General features: G+C 41.2%; 1 protein-coding gene across 2 annotated transcripts in view; it reads right to left on the reverse strand.

Moving 5' to 3' along the window:
* Positions 1–16018, reverse strand: part of PCNX2 (pecanex 2) — a 301846-nt gene that overhangs the window by 149987 nt on the left and 135841 nt on the right. For both annotated transcript variants that reach the window (XM_030334389.1, XM_032595131.1), the window contains 3 exons: positions 15701–15797; positions 1851–1943; positions 887–1037 (listed from right to left, as the gene is read on the reverse strand). In XM_030334389.1, the coding sequence (XP_030190249.1) occupies positions 887–1037; positions 1851–1943; positions 15701–15797 (341 nt within the window). The remainder of the gene's footprint in view (positions 1–886; positions 1038–1850; positions 1944–15700; positions 15798–16018) is intronic.

Consider the following 16018-nt stretch of genomic DNA (forward strand, 5'->3'; position numbering starts at 1 on the left):
CTAACTGATCTGGGGAGTCCAATGCATCCCTGCAGGTCAGCCAGTCTTGGCTCTGCTCACATACCCCTGCGCCTGGACAGGGTGACAATGAGATATCTCCCTCTACAACAGAGGCGTTACAACGGGCTACAACGTTCTGCACAGAATTACCAGCACTAGCTGGTTATAAACGACAGCTACGGTCTGTGACCTGTAACTTCAATGTGTCTGAAAATGGGGATGAATCCAATCCTTCCGCCATCTGTGGGATCACAGAGCAAGGGAAGAGCTACGAGAGAAACTCCTGAGAGACTTCTTATCTAGAAGCTAGTGGCACGGCCTGGATTACCAGGCTGTTGCATGACTGTGACGGGAAACAGCCCTGAGAACAGCTGAGTCCATCAAGTATGGGTGTGGGTCAAGTGAAGCAAAATTCAAGGGGTCAGAGGTCCTAAAGATTCAGAGGTTTGGGCTACATCCCTGCCCCACTCCCACCCCAAACACTTTGTGGAGGATGGGAAGGCAGTAAAGTGATGTTCTTCCTGGTCCCAGGTCAACTCAAGCTGGAACAGCATAATCTTCAGGTCTGAATAATGGTAATTAATTTTCCCCACTACTAAGAACCGCTTACTATTTTTATAAAACACAGTTCTAATTCACTCCCCTTCAACTTTCTCGTTCTGGGGGCGATACTGCATACTCTAAGGTACACGCTCTCCTTTTTTTTTTTTTTTTTATTGTGGTAAAATAGATATAATGTAACATCTGCCATTGTAACGGTCCTTAAGTGTGCAGTCCTGTGGCATTCAGCACATTCACATTGGTTGCACACGCTCTCTGCTGTAACAGATACCTTCCACTACATCGTTTTTTGTTTTTTTTTTTTAACGAGGGATAGATTACTGACCTCTCACTTCCCGCTGCTGATATTCTTTGTTTTTAAGAACGGGGTGTGAAATCCACATCCACGGATGGTGCTTGCGGAGCTGAGGAAGCATGTAATGGGTCACAAACCCCACCGAGCCAGCCAGGGCAAACAGCACGACACTGAGAAATGGCTGTGATACAAGAGGACAAATGTCACGGTTTAGCCTCGCAGGACAGGGGAGGGGTGTCCATGAATATCACGTAACACTGCCGGCCTTCCCCTCTTCCCTCTAACGGAACAGAGAGGCAACCCCGGGCTTGTTTCTGAAAATTTCTTCCATACAAAACCACCCTGTATTGGGAGCCCCTAGGAAGGGGGGTGGAGAGCTGGCCTACTAAGTTCAGAGGCCAAGGGAACTCTGCCCTTTAGATTTTGTTACTGTTGTTTTTAAAAGAAGAGGCGGAGAGTAACAAACGTAGCTAATAGACTTTCCTTGTTGGAAAGAGAGCTCCTAAGTGTGAAATACTTTTATATGGAGACAGTAACTGTCTGTTGGAACCTCCAGCCAGAATCCCCACCTAGAGCTCTCCACTTTTGTTTCTCTACCTGAAAACCATGTTCCCAAATGCCTTCTGGCTTGGGGACCTCGGTCTCCCTCCTGATATGGTAATGCCTTCAGTCCTGCTCCTGGCAGTGAGCTGTGGGCCTGTCTTACCACCGCGGGGTTCTAGGACATGCGCTGTTACTCTAGCAAACAATACGGCTCCCCAGATGCCGGAGGACAAAGGATAAAACACTTGAACCCAATCTGCAGTGTGAACCAAATCTCATCTGGGACGTAATTCTTCACAGCACAATAGCCACGTTCCTTAAACCTCTCAGCTGGTGTTGTGTTTTCCTCTCCTGGCTCTACTACCCTGACGATGCCCTGGAGTCCCACAGCCGGCTCTGTTATTAGGGAGAATAAGGAGGCAGGGGAGTATAAAGCCGAAGGGATACGTACTCGCAAGGACAGGAACACAGTGCTGGCACTGATTGCAAATGACAGAACGGCAGCCACTGAGCAGATAATGAGATCCGATTTTAAGATATCCTTCTGCAAAGAGAGAACCAACTGTAAAGTCTGCTCTTTGTTTCTCTCCGTAACTCTGTAGTCACCAGGTAAGTCAGGAGACAGATACCGACTCTGGATAACCCACTTTCAAGCACATCACCTACCTGGTATGTTCCCAGGGGCACACACTGGGTGGACCACCAGGAAGAACAAGGCAAAGGGTGGGGAATGGGGAATGCACACTGTGAGGTTAGCCTACGTCTGCTAACCACGGCAGGAAAAAAAGCGTTCCGCGTGTATAGGAGGCATAAGAACACAGGCCAAAGACAAGATGTCATGGTCTGATGAAGGAGGATGAAGTGCTCATGATCTCTACTCGGCTTTAGCATGCTTATATGCATGCTGTTGGCCAAACAGAAGCCTCTGACACATTTGCTTATTTCTTTTTAAAAAAAACATTTTTTTACTGTTCATTTTTTGAGAGAGAGGGAGACAGAGCACAGGCGGGTGAGGAACACAGAGACAGGGAGCCACAGAATCCAAAGCAGGCTCCAGGCTCCGAGCTGTCAGCACAGAGCCCGACGCGGGGCTCCAGCCCACAAACCGCGAGATCATGACCTGAGCCGAAGTTAGACGCTTAATCGAGCCACCCGGGCGTCCCTGCTTATTTCTTTGGTCCAGAACAGATTTCACATTTTAATTCACCAGTCAGATTGGGTTAAGGCCACCTCCAAATAATTTAAATATACACATACTATTGGCACATATGCAGAAAATGAAATGTTAGTAAGTTGCTGATAACTTCCCTTCGCATAAAATTGTGGCATGAGCAGGGTCTCGGGAAAACAAAGTTAGGCCAAAGAATGTCATTAATTCTGCAGCTATATGGAGAATGGACTAAGATACATCTTAGAGATATAAAGGACCATCACATTTTTTTCTGTCTACAGAGGCCAGTTCGCTACAGTTCACAATTATTGAACATTTTGAGGTGTCACACAGTTACCTGAAAACTCTAAACCATCATTATAAATATATCAATATCTCATACTGAAAAGGAATTATGCCTCTTAAATAATTGTTTATCCACCAGAAACCTGTATCTCTGTATGTCTGTTTCCCTACAACCCTTTTCTTTTTTTTTTTTTTTTTTTTCTTTTCTGGTTTTTAAGATGAAAATGTGGAGTTCTTGCAAATCATGCTACTGGCTTTCTGACTGAATTAACACCCAAAGTGATAGGAAGGAGTCAGAAAGGCAGTTTAAATGGAGCAATAATGACCTGGAACCATCTGATGGAAAAGTCAACATGGCTTGGTTAAAGCAACTAATCATACAGGGAAGAGATAACAGTCCCAGCATCAATTCATCAATTATCTGCTAAAGTTGTTTTACAATTCATGTGCAGGTATTAAATATGGGAGCAATTGTATAGTGATAAACTAAATTCTAGATTTATTCTTAGTAATGGTAAGAATAATATGGTAAAAGAAAATGGTAAGAATCCCCCTGATTTTTTGGGCAGGGCAAATCACAATGATTTTTTAGTCGGAATCCTCATAAAACTTTTATGATCACGGGATTTTCATCAAAACTTTACTATGAATAAATGGACAAAATTCAGGTATCTCCTTGCATTCCAAAGATTTACAAAAGGCCAGGCCTTCCCAGAGGAAAGATCTATAACTCACTGACTCTTCAGGCTACGAAGATAAGTGAATTTTTCCTTCCCCTTCTATACTGACATGGTTTTATGTCATTTAAAAATTACTGAATGCTTGTATGGAAACCAATTTGCCAATAAATTTCATGTTTAAATGAATGAATGAATGAATGAATGAAGAAATAAATAAATAAATAACTGAATGCTTAGGCACTTGGGTGGCTCAGTCGGTTACGTATCCAACTTCAGCTCAGGTCATGATCTTCCGGTTCCATGAGTTCAAGCCCCACATCGGGCTCTGTGCTGTCAGTGTGGAGCCTGCTTCGGATCTTCTGTCTCCCTCTCTCCCCCTCCCCCACTTGAGTGTGTGTGTGCATGTGTGTGTGTGTTTGCACACGCATGCATGTGCCCTCTTCCTCTCTCAAAAATAAACATTAAAGAATTTATTCTAATTACTGAATCCTTATCCGAAAGGAAGATAAACATTTTCCCAAATATTCTAATTGAAAAGTAAGATGACCAACCATTCTTGCCTAAAGGCAAAATAGTGGGCCATGAGGGCAGCTGGTGAGGGGAGGAGGCTTACATTTCTAGGTTTCTTAAAGCAAGAGAATGAGCTCTGATTATTGGTATTTTTTTCACAGTTGGATGATATATAGGAATTCTACTGATTTTAGTCTTTATTTACAAAAATGTTCCTCCTGCCCATTTCTTTCCTGTATTGTTATTTTTATTTTTTTAAGTTAGAGAGAGAGAGAGCAAGAGAGGGAGAGAGAGAGAGGGAGAGGGAGAGAGAGAGAGAGAGAGAGAGAGAGCGCGCGCACCTGTGCAGGAGCGGGGGAGGGGCAGAGAGAGAGAAAGAGAGAATGTTAAGCAGGTTCCATGCTCATCATGGAGCCTGATGTGGGGCTCAATCCCACAACCCTGGAATCACGACCTGAGCTGAAATCAAGACTGAGCCACCCAGGTGCCCCTGTATTGTTAGCTTTATTCTTTTTTTTTTAATTAAAAACATTTGTTTTATGTTTATTTTTGAGAGAGAGAGAGACAGACAGACAGACAGAGATAGAACATTAGCAGGGGAGGGGCAGAGAGAGAGGGAGACACAGAATCGGAAGCAGGCTCCAGGCTCTGAGCTGTCAGCACAGAGCCCGACGTGGGGCTTGAACTCACGAACCACTAGATCATGACTTGAGCCAAAGTCTGAGGCTTAACCAACTGAGCCACCCAGATGCCCCTCTATTGTTATTTTGAACAACTTTCTTGAGGTGTGACTGACATACAAAACCCCTGCACATACATAAAGTGTACCATTTGATGAGTTTTGACACGTGGATATCCCCATGAAAACCACAACCACAGTGAAAATAAGTAGCACAGCCATGCTGCCCTAAAGTTTCCTCTCCCGGCCTTTTCTAACCTACACCCCTTTTCTCCTCTGTCTGGAGACAACCACTGATCTGCAACGTCTCAGTGGTTTATTTCCTTCCCTAGAATGTGATATAAATTTACTTGGAAATGCAATAGATCTAGAAGAGGCAAAACAACTTTGAAAAGGAAGAACAAAGTTGGAGGATATACAATATCTGATTTGAAGACTTATCACAAAGCTGCAGGAATCAGGCCTTGATGGTATTGGCATAAAGTATACATCTTGATCAAGAGAACAGAACAAAGAGCCCAGACATAGGCGAAAACATACACAGTCAATGGATTTTAAACAAAAGTGACAATGTGAAAAAACACCTTTCCTCTAAATGAGGGGAAGGATAATTCTTTCCACAAATGGAATGGGGAAAAAAACAGAAAACAAAACAAAACAAAAAAACACCTTGACATTTACTTCACATCACACATAAAACCTAAGTCAACGTGCATTATAAACGTAACAAACTGTTACATTTCTCAAAGAAGACATAAGAGGAAATCTTAGTGACCTTGGGTTTAGCAAAGCTTTCCCAAACAAAACACTGAAAAGTGGAACTTTAAAGGGAAAAAAACAGTTATTTAACTGGAGTTCATGAACATTTAAACCAGCTGTTCTTCAAAATACATTGTTATAAAATGAAAAGGCAAGCCAAGACTGAGAAAAGTAGTTGCAAAACACAAACTGCATCTGTAATACATAAAAGCTTCACAAACCAATAGCAAGAAGCCAAACAATTCCCCCATCCCCCTCCCAGCTGCAAACCAGCAAAGTTTTGAGCAGACTCTTCAGCAAAGGCAATGGCAAATGGTGATTATTGAGCTCTTCAAGCTAGTGCTAATTAATGAAACCACAGACCACTGTGTTAATACTGGTGAAAGTAACATTAGCAAAAGAAAAAGAAAAGGTTCCCTCTTTCCCTACAGCCACCAAAACCCAGATATTATGCTGCTCCAAAAATTGTATTCCTGAAAATGTACTTTTCCTTAGAAATTTTTATACATGTGCCTTTACAAAGAGTATGAAATGCAGATTTTTTTAAAATTTTTTATGTTTATTTATTTTTGAGAGGGAGACACACACACACACACACACACACACACACACACACACACAGAGTGTGAGCAGGGGAGGGGCAGAGAGAGAGGGAGACACAGAATCTGAAATGGGCTCCAGGCTCTGAGCTGTCAGCACAGAGCCCGATGTGGGGCTTGAACTCACAAACTGCAAGATCATGACCTGAGGTGAAGTCAGACACTTAACTGACTGAGCCACCCAGGTACCCCGAAATGCAGCAGATTTTTATAAACATGTTTTTTCAGTGACACAACGCTACTTACTGATACACAACTATAATTCTTACAAGCACCACTGTTTCATGGGTGTCTTTAAATGCAGTACAGTGCAGCAAACGTGAAAATATTATTTTTGAAAAGGAATCTTGAAAACACCTAGTCATCAGAGATTGTTGTTGTCTCCTATGAAAGTAGCCTGAAACACTGTAAAAAGTTCTTAATTTTGGGTTTCTTACTAAATAATTTTTGCTCATTTAAATACACATTATACAGGGCACCTGGGTAGATCAGTTGGTTAAGTGTCAGACTTTGGCTAAGGTCATGATCTCAGAGTTCAGGGGTTCGAGCTCTGTGTCAGGCTCTGTGCTGACAGCTCAGAGCCTGGAGCCTGCTTCAGATTCTGTGTCTTCCTCTCTTTTTGCCCTTCCCCACTCGTGCTCTGTTTCTCTCTCTCTCTCTCTCTCTCTCTCTCAAAAACAAATAAACATTAATTTTTAAAATAAACAAATAAAAATTAAAGTATGAAACATCTGAGAAAAATGCAAATTTAGAAGGTCTCTGCAAATTTTTAGTATGAATTAACATTTCCATTATAGGATAACATAATATTGCAGCACTCTAGGACACAGAGAAGAAAGGGAATAGATCATTCATGATCATTGCATCCTGACACTAACAATATTAGCATTTTTATGCTTTCTCGTTCAGTATTTTTGCCTGCGAGTGCTGAGGCACGGTTCTAGCTGTAATCATGATGTATATTATGATCATACATCATACATATACATATATACATCATACGTATTACCTATGCATAGCTTATGAAGGTCTAATCTTAGTGTGCATATAATTCTTTATCTTTTTGAACTGTACTTTCTTTTGTAAGCACTACGTATATGTATATTACTGTATAGACTTACTAATAGTCACTTACCAGCGAACTAATTTTCCATCTTGTGATGACCCATAGACGTACACATACAAACAGTGCCATAGTGGAAACTTAAAACATTAAATTCATGACTGAAAGGGAACATGCTGTATTTAGTGCAAGCATTCCCCGACTGTTAGGTTCTGGGTTATCTTCCATTTTTTACCATGATGAATTATGCTGCAGTCATGATCTTGATGTACCTAAATCTTTTTTTCATATTTTGAATTCATCCTTTAGACCACCTCTGATAAATCGACTTATTATATTATAGGTGATGAATTTTAGAATTCTTGATAAATTATGCTTTTCCAGATGATTGTAAAAATTTACACAAATACAAACAATGTCTACGAAATCTCATCTTGTCCCAGTTGGCAATATCATTAATTTATCCTGTGCTGATTGAGTGGACAAAAAAACAAAAAAGCAAAAAACAAAAAAAAACAAAACAAAACAACTCTCTTACTTTAATCTGTATTTCTTTCTTTATAAGAAGGGTAAATATGGTCCTCACAATTACTTCGAAATATTTTGTCCCTAAAGTGAAATACATATACTGATATCATTTGCTTATAGAGTTTTAACAATTAAAGTGTGAGTTGTTGGTAGAAGAAAGATATTTAACTTTTATCAAATTTGTATTGAATATTTTACCAAATTATTTAATTTTATTATGTTTAAATTAATTAATTAAATTAATTAATTAAACATATAGAAGTATAAAAGTTTTATGGACTCACATCTGTGTGTGTGTATGTGTGTGTGTTTTATTTATTTTCATTTTATAGATTCCAAGTCTGGAAAATCATCCCCTTTCTAGAATTTGAATAAATGTTTGATTTTATTTCATACCTTTTTGGGAAAATTTCTTTTACATTTTTAAAATTGTAAGCCAGGAATACAAAAAAGTGCATAAAATAGATAAATATAATTTAAAAAATAATTATAAAGGGAGCCTTGATGGCTCAGTTGGTTGAGTGTCCAACTCTTGGTTTCAGCTCAAGTCATGATCTCATGGTTCGTGGGATCGAGCCCTGGGTCAGGCTCTTTGCTAAAAGTGCAGAGCCTGCTTGGGATTCTCTCTCCCTCTCTCTCTCTGCCTCTCCCTTGCTCTCTCTCTCTCAAAATAAGTAATTAAACTTAAAGATAGATAGATAGATAGATAGATAGATAGATAGATAGATAGATAGATGATAGATAAAAAATAATTATAAAGTAAGCATCTCAGTTACTACCAACTGGTTCAAGAAATCTAGCATTTCTAGTCCCAAGAAATCCCTTTATGCGGCTCTCTGATCACAAACCTTTCTATCCCCTCTTGGGGTTCCGCATTAACTATCCTGACTCCGGTGAAAATAAGTTTCTTGCTTTTTAAACAAGAATGATTTTGCGACTTCCATATGGAATTGTTTGTCTATTTTTACCCAACGGATGGCACTATATGAGACATTTTGGTGTCTGGCTTCCTTTGCTCCAAGTCACATGGTCAAGACTCACCCGTGCCATTGCATATGGCTCCAGTAAGATCTGTTCTGCTGCACACTAGTCATTGCACTGTTGGTAGAATTTCTAGCGGCTTCAGTTTAGGGCTCTTAGGAATTATTGCTAAAAGGAACAATCTTACGTGTGTGTTCTGGTATAAATGTGCAAGATTTGCTCCGGGATAAAAATCTAAGAGTAAAATTGCTGGCTTTAGTATATATGCATCTTCGACCTTATGATCCCAAACTGTTTCCAAAATATACACAGTAATTCACACCACCACCAGCAGTTCATAAGAGTTCCCTTGCTCTACACTTAACACTGTGGGAACTTTTAATTTTTTGTCAGTCTGGCAAATGTGAAATGGTAACACAGTGTGGTTTTAGTGTGGAGGTTCCTGATTATTAATTAGCTTACATACATATTCATGTTTTTGGCCATTTTTATTTCCTCTCTTGTGAAGTGCATGTGCAAGCCTTTTGGCCATTTTTTTTTTTAATGTTTATTCATTTTTGAAAGACAGAGAGAGACAGAGCACAAGCAGGAGTGGAGTGGAGACAGAGGGAGACGAAGAATCTGAAGCAGACTCCAGGCTCCGCGCTGTCAGCACAGAGCCCAACGCGGGGCTCGAACTCACAAACCGCGAGATCATGACCCGAGCCGAAGTCAGACGCTTAACCGACTGAGCCACCCAGGTGCCGCCTTTTTGGCCATTTTTAATCGACATATCTGGCTTTCTTGTTGATTTATAGTAATTGTGTATTCGTCTCTACACTGGTGCTTTATCTACTATACATATTTTAAACATTATTTCCCATTCTGTGGCTTGTTTTTTTAAGTCTTCTTTTTGGGCATTATTTGATAAGTCAAAGGTCATAATTTTAGTGAACTTCAATTTTTTGCTGTTTTTGTTCAAAAAATTCTCCCCTACCCTGGAGGTATCATAAAGATAATTTCCTCTATTATGATTCTAAGCACTCTCAGGTTTTGCGATCTCCTATTTAGGCTTATAACCCTTCTGGAACTGACTTTTAAGCAGAGCATCACAGAGGAGGCCTGTTCTATTTTGTTACTTATGAAGAGCCATTTTTTTGTTTCGTCATTCTGTTTCTCCCTCTGTAGTGAGTAGGAAGTTACACACTGTGTTTCTACTCCTTCAGTTACACTGAACATTCCAACAAGCATACTTCACTTACCAGTCTTAAGTTAATCAGGATCTTTATTTGCCTCCGGGACATTACGAAGAATTTTTAAGTCTTGGAGTCCATTTCTCCTTCCATCCAGAGTTTTATGTTACCCTTGTATGGTTTTGTACAGCTAATGTTTGCTTAAATTTACCAATGTATCTGCCACTTTTTTTTTCTCCTTGTTCTTTCTTGCGAATTAGACTTTCTGTCTGAGACCATCTGAAGAACATCACTCAGAACTACATTTAGCGAAAGTCTCTCGGCTTCTGTTTACGTAAAATATTTTTATTTTGTCCCTGGTTCTTTAACGATATTTTCACTGGGGGCACCAGCACAGAGCCTGCTTGGGATTCTTTCTCTCTCTCCCTCTCTTTCTGCCCCACCTTTGCTCACGTTGTCTCACTCTCTCTAAATAAATAAACAAACATTAAAAAAAAATTAGGGGCGCCTGGGTGGTGCAGTCGGTTAAGCGTCCGACTTCAGCCAGGTCATGATCTCGCGGTCCGTAAGTTCGAGCCCCGCGTCAGGCTCTGGGCTGATGGCTCGGAGCCTGGAGCCTGTTTCTGATTCTGTGTCTCCCTCTCTCTCTGACCCTCCCCCTTTCATGCTCTGTCTCTCTCTGTCCCCCAAAAAATAAATAAACGTTGAAAAAAAAAATTAAAAAAAAAAAATTAAAGATCTTTTCACTGGGCATAGAATTCTACCCTGGCAGATACTTTCTTTCCAGGACATTGAATACATCAAACTTCTGGCTTCTATGATGGGTTTTGATAAGGGAGCTTTCCATTCATCATTCACTTGAATGTAATCCATTCTTTTGTTTAACTGCCTTAAGATGGTCTGTGTCTTTGATATCTGCACTTTCACTAAGGTTTGTCCTGTGTGGATTCTCTCTTCCTTATTTTACCCTGCATGTGATTCATTGGCGTTCTTGAGTCCCTAGATCAGTGTCTTCCATCAATTCCGACAAATTTTCAGATATCATCTCATCAGACATTGATTAGGCTCCAGTCTCTCCCGTTTTTCTGGAATTCTGATTACATATATTTTAGATCTTCTTAGTCTGTGTCACCTGTCTTTGTCTTTCTGTTGTATTTCCTAATTTTTTTGTCTATTAGTGTTGCATCCTGGGTACTTTCTTCTGTCTTGTAGTTCACTAATTCTCTCACCAGAGGTGTCTAATCTCGTGTGTGTGTGTGTGTGTGTGTGTGTGTGTGTGTGTGTTTACTTCAACTGCTTCATTTTTTGCCATTTTTTTTGTTTGTTCATTTAGAAAGGTCTATTTGGTTCTCTTTCAAACATGCTGGATCATTTTAGTATTTTCTATTGTCTGTAAGTTTTACCTCTTATTCCTTTAAACACATTAAGTAGTTTTAAAATGTGTCTGGTAGTTCAAGTGCTTCAAGTACTTGAAGACCTGTTTCTGCTGGTTCCTTGTTTCCCTGTGTAGTTTTTACATTTTTTTTTAGCGAGAGCTGCTCATTTCCCTTAGAAAAATGGGTTGGGGAACACGTGGAGACCTAGGAGGAAAGGATCCTCTAGAGAGGATATGTGTTTCATTTTGCCATGAGGTGTTCCTAGTTGGGGGCCGCTTCAAATTCACTACATAAATTTAGGGGTTAGGGGTGTCAGAATGTGGACTGAAAGCCCACAGCGGAGTGGACTACAACATCCCAGGGATCCAGGGCCGTTGTGTTCAGCACCGAGGCCAGTACCTTGCATTCTCCAGGCACTGTGGAGGATGCAACTGATTCCTTCCGGTTCATCCTCCCACTGAGGCTGGGTGACTCAGTGTGGGTCCCCACTGCACACCCATCTTGGCAGTTTTGGGCTTTCTTTTCTCTTCCCCGCAGTTTGAGGGCTGAACACTGAGGCTCAAGGTCCCCTGGTTGGGCAGGTGCTCTTGAGGCAAAAGCAGTTTTGCCTGCTTCCTCCAGGTCTCCCTGTTCACTCAGACTTTGACTTGATAATTCCTTATCTTTTGTCACTTTTTTTTCACATACAAGAAGGACTTTTTTTTTTGTATTTTGTTCAGAATTTTCAGTTTTAATCAGCAGAGAGTTTGGCTATAATAAGTCAGCCTGCCATAACGTGAGAGATGGAAAAGTCTCGTTTGATCTTTCTTTTTCTTTCTGGTGAGGGATCAGCACATAAAATCCCTTTTTATCCCTCCCACTGCTAAACAATTACCTCAGCACCATACACTGATTAATCAATTCTTGATTGTGACATGTAATTTTCACATAATACATTCCTATAAATAATTTGTCTCCTTTCTGTGTTTTACTGATTCAGTAATCCCATTCTCCACTCTTGGATCAGTCTCATTTTTTTTTCTTCCGATTACTCAATCTTTATAATATACTCTTAAATCCCAAAGTGCTAAGTTCCTCTTTCTTATTCTTCTTTTTCAGATTTTTTAAAACTATTATTAATGGCTATTCTTCTAAGTGAATCTTAGAATCATTTCCCCAAGTTGTGAATATAATTCCTCTGGAACTGTTTTGAACTATATTAAACCTATAAATTTATTAGGAAGAATTGGCATTTAATAAATCTCGACCTTCCTATCCAAAATCAGGTTATGTCTATTTATCACCACTTATTCAGAAGCCCATTTGCATTTTAATAGACTGCTGTGGTTTTCTTTATTTCTGACATTACTTGGTAAAATCTTTCCTATTATCAATTCATGTATTTTGTTGCCATTGTGAGTGGGATTATGGTCTCATTATATTTTCTAAAGTTATTTCTGATGTGTTAGAATGCTCTTGTTTTTCTAAGTTTCTTTGTCTCTAGGGGTATTTGTGAATTCTTATACTGATCATGATCGATATTTAAAAACTTTGCTGTGCACCTAAATGTATACAGTAATGCAATCTACTTTTTTTTTTTTCTTTTAGGACTTAACACAAGCCAGAACTTCCAAAACAATATTCAATAATATTAAGGTTTTGGCTCCCTATTTTAATGTTGATTCCATGCATATTTAACTAATTAATATATTGGGGCTTAGTACATTGAATATTTAAAATCCATTGTGACATCTTATGTAGTACTTCATGCTCCAACCCTAAAAAAGAAGCTGAAGAAGGCCTCATCCCGGGGCACTGGATGGCTCAGCTGGTTAAGCTTCCGGCTCTTGATTTCGGCTCAGGTCACGATCTCACAGTTCATGAGCATGAACCCCATGTCAGGCTCTAATCTCTCCCTCGCCCTCTGCCCCTCCACCACTCGTTCTTCCTCTCTCTCTCTCTCTCTCAAAAATAAATAATAAATAAAAATTTTTTAAAAAGCGCTGGTTCCAAACTACACACACAGCAGGTATAGACAGAGTGGTGCCAGAGAAACCTAGATGATACAACCAGTGGTTACAAAGAAGTTGTTTGAATTGTACAAACAAGAATGAGCTCCTCGTTTGTTTTGTTGGTGGTCTATTTTTTGTTTCTAGGAACTGAGAAAAATAGATACAATGGAAGTAGCATATCTGAATGGGTGAAGAGTATAGGGATTGAGGAGGATGAGTGAGGATAGAAACAGAAAGACCAAGGGGCACCTGGGCGCAGCTCAGTCGGTTGAGCGTCTGACTTCGGCTCAGGTCATGATCTCGTGGTTCGTGAGTTCGAGCCCCACATCGGGCTCTGTGCTGACAGCTCAGAGCCTGGAGCCTGCCTCAGATTCTGTGTCTCCTTCTCTCTGACCCTCCCCTGCTCATGCTCTGTCTCTCGCTCAAAAACAAATAAACATAAAAAAAAAAAAACTTAAAGTAAAAAGAAAGAAAGAAATAGACCAAGCTCATGAGGCAGACGGATAAGAAGAAACTAAACGAGGAGTGGAAAGTTCACATTGTTACTAACTGAGTGCATAGCTGGCAATGATCATATGGAAATGTGGAAGCCCACTGATGGAGCTCTAGGTATCTCTAGTTCTCGATCAAGGTCCCCGGAAGACCCGTCTGTGGGGACAGCCTTGTAAACATGCAGATCCCCAGGCCCTGGCACAGGCCAAATGAATCGGAATAGGAGGAAGGGCTGGAAACCTGATCTAAGGAGGCTCCTTAGGGACTTCTCATACAAAGTGAAATTTAAGAAAAGAGGGAGCGAAAAAGAGAGAGCCAGACAGACACAGAGAAGTAAAATCAGAGACAAAGAGAGAAATCTCGCACTTGCACTAGGGCACAAAAGGTTTTATGTACCAAACTCTAAAATCCAAATGTGGTAGTCCTATTAAAATATTCTCATTAGACCAGAAGACTTTTCAGAGAGAACACAGGTCACATTAAATCACCTACAGGTTATGTGCGCTTCACTATACAGAGCGTTTCAAAGTGTACGAAAACTGGGGAAGGCAAGTCCTAGCCCATCGTATCTAAGGAAATGCTGTCAGCCTCTGCCAAGCAACCTTCTTGGTGGATTTCTTCGTTGTCCATACGTTATTTTCAAGGCAACAAATCAGAAAGCATCCTCATGATTCCATGAAATCAGGGAACATTTGGGGAGAACAGTTTTTCTCAGATACCTATAGGAAACCTTTGGGGGAGACATCGGGCCATTCCAGGACTTTATGGCAACTGACCTAGGAATGTCAAGTTTGATCCTGTAAATCTCCTGGTGTAGATGTCAGAGATCAGGTTGCATGTGTTCCTCCCTTTTTAGCTGCCACCCTATCGGCCCCAGCTGCTTTACCTCCTGCCCTGCTTGTAAACATACCTCTGCTTGTCAAATTCATGAACCACGTCCTTAGTCACAGTGACTGTGCTTTGGTTCCTCAATGGGTTGGCTTGAACTGCACCCACACTCAAAGGCACAGGGGGCTAGGTGTGAAGTTTTTAAATGTTATCGTGTTGCCGGAGTCCTGCACATTGTCTTGAAATTGCGGATTGCAACTGAATCTCATCTAAATTCAACGGCAGTTATTCACGGCACCGTGGAGGCCAAGACAAATGAGACGCATCTCCTGGCTGGAGGAGCCTGCAATCAATGGGTCATTTGCCGCTTTTCCATTGATCCGTCTTTCCTCAAAAACATAGGAAAGGCATGACTTCCAGCCAGCAGATCTCCCCAAGCTCAACACTCGAATGGGAGATTACACAACAAATGAGCATTGCTTTTGAAAGTGGTAACGTTTGGAAGATGATACCAAAGACGCTACCCCTCCTCAGATGATGTTTGAAACCACCCCAAGCCATTTTCCCGGCGAACAGAAAAGAGCATCCTTCTTCTAAAGTCTCTGTGTTCTGTTCTTCCTTCTTTACCTCTTTCCTTCTCCCCTCACACGCTCCATCCCATAGAGTCGCTCCCCTCTCCAACATCCCAGATGTAAGTCTTAAAACCCAAGGGCTCCTCACAAGGGCTGTGCAAGTGTCAACCCTGAACGTGGGAAGCGCACTCTGAGCTCAGCATGAGGCTGAGGCCAGAAGGTGTGGAGAGGACTGTGTGGAGCCCATTAGAAACCAGCTTGGCAGATGAGCTTTTATTTGTATGCAGCTGGCCTGCTGCCTGGCGCCAGCAGGGGGCAGCATTGACCGAATTCGTTTCATTCAAAGAGCCGAGCAAACTGCCCTCAGCTGAGGACCAATGGAGTGACCGTGGCATATATAGCATCTGCCTTCGAGGGGCTGTCAAAGGTCCACACCTGCCAGGCGGCTCAACAGTCCATGTGCCAACTGTAGACCAAGACAAGGCACCTCTCTCTGCACCGGTGACTGTCATTCCCGCCTAGCCAGGGCCCCGCTGAGAACCTGAGCTTCGCCAGCACGTGCCAGGCCATGTTAAGCAAGATCCTCATGTACATTATGCAACACAAATATCTCACCACCGAGCCTTTCATCTTCTTGGGAAGAGGGTCGGCGGCCAACTCTTCCAGGTTCTGATGTAGAAATTTAGGAAGCAATCTACAATGAATGAAGGACCTGGAAACGAACAAACGCACAGGTTATACTCTTTAAAGTATGTGCCTGTCACAACGTTCGAGGTAAACAGCCTCACCTGAGACCTCTCACTCCCAGATGACCAAAGCAAGGGCTCGCTCCTTTAATTAATTCATAATAAAGAGGAAGAGGCGTGTATTCAGGTGATCGCAAATCTAATGTTTTGATTCTCAGATTCCCTCCTAATTAAAGGAGTCAAGGAC

This window comes from Lynx canadensis, chromosome D2 (assembly GCF_007474595.2).
Source record: "Lynx canadensis isolate LIC74 chromosome D2, mLynCan4.pri.v2, whole genome shotgun sequence".
Taxonomy (NCBI): domain Eukaryota; kingdom Metazoa; phylum Chordata; class Mammalia; order Carnivora; family Felidae; genus Lynx; species Lynx canadensis.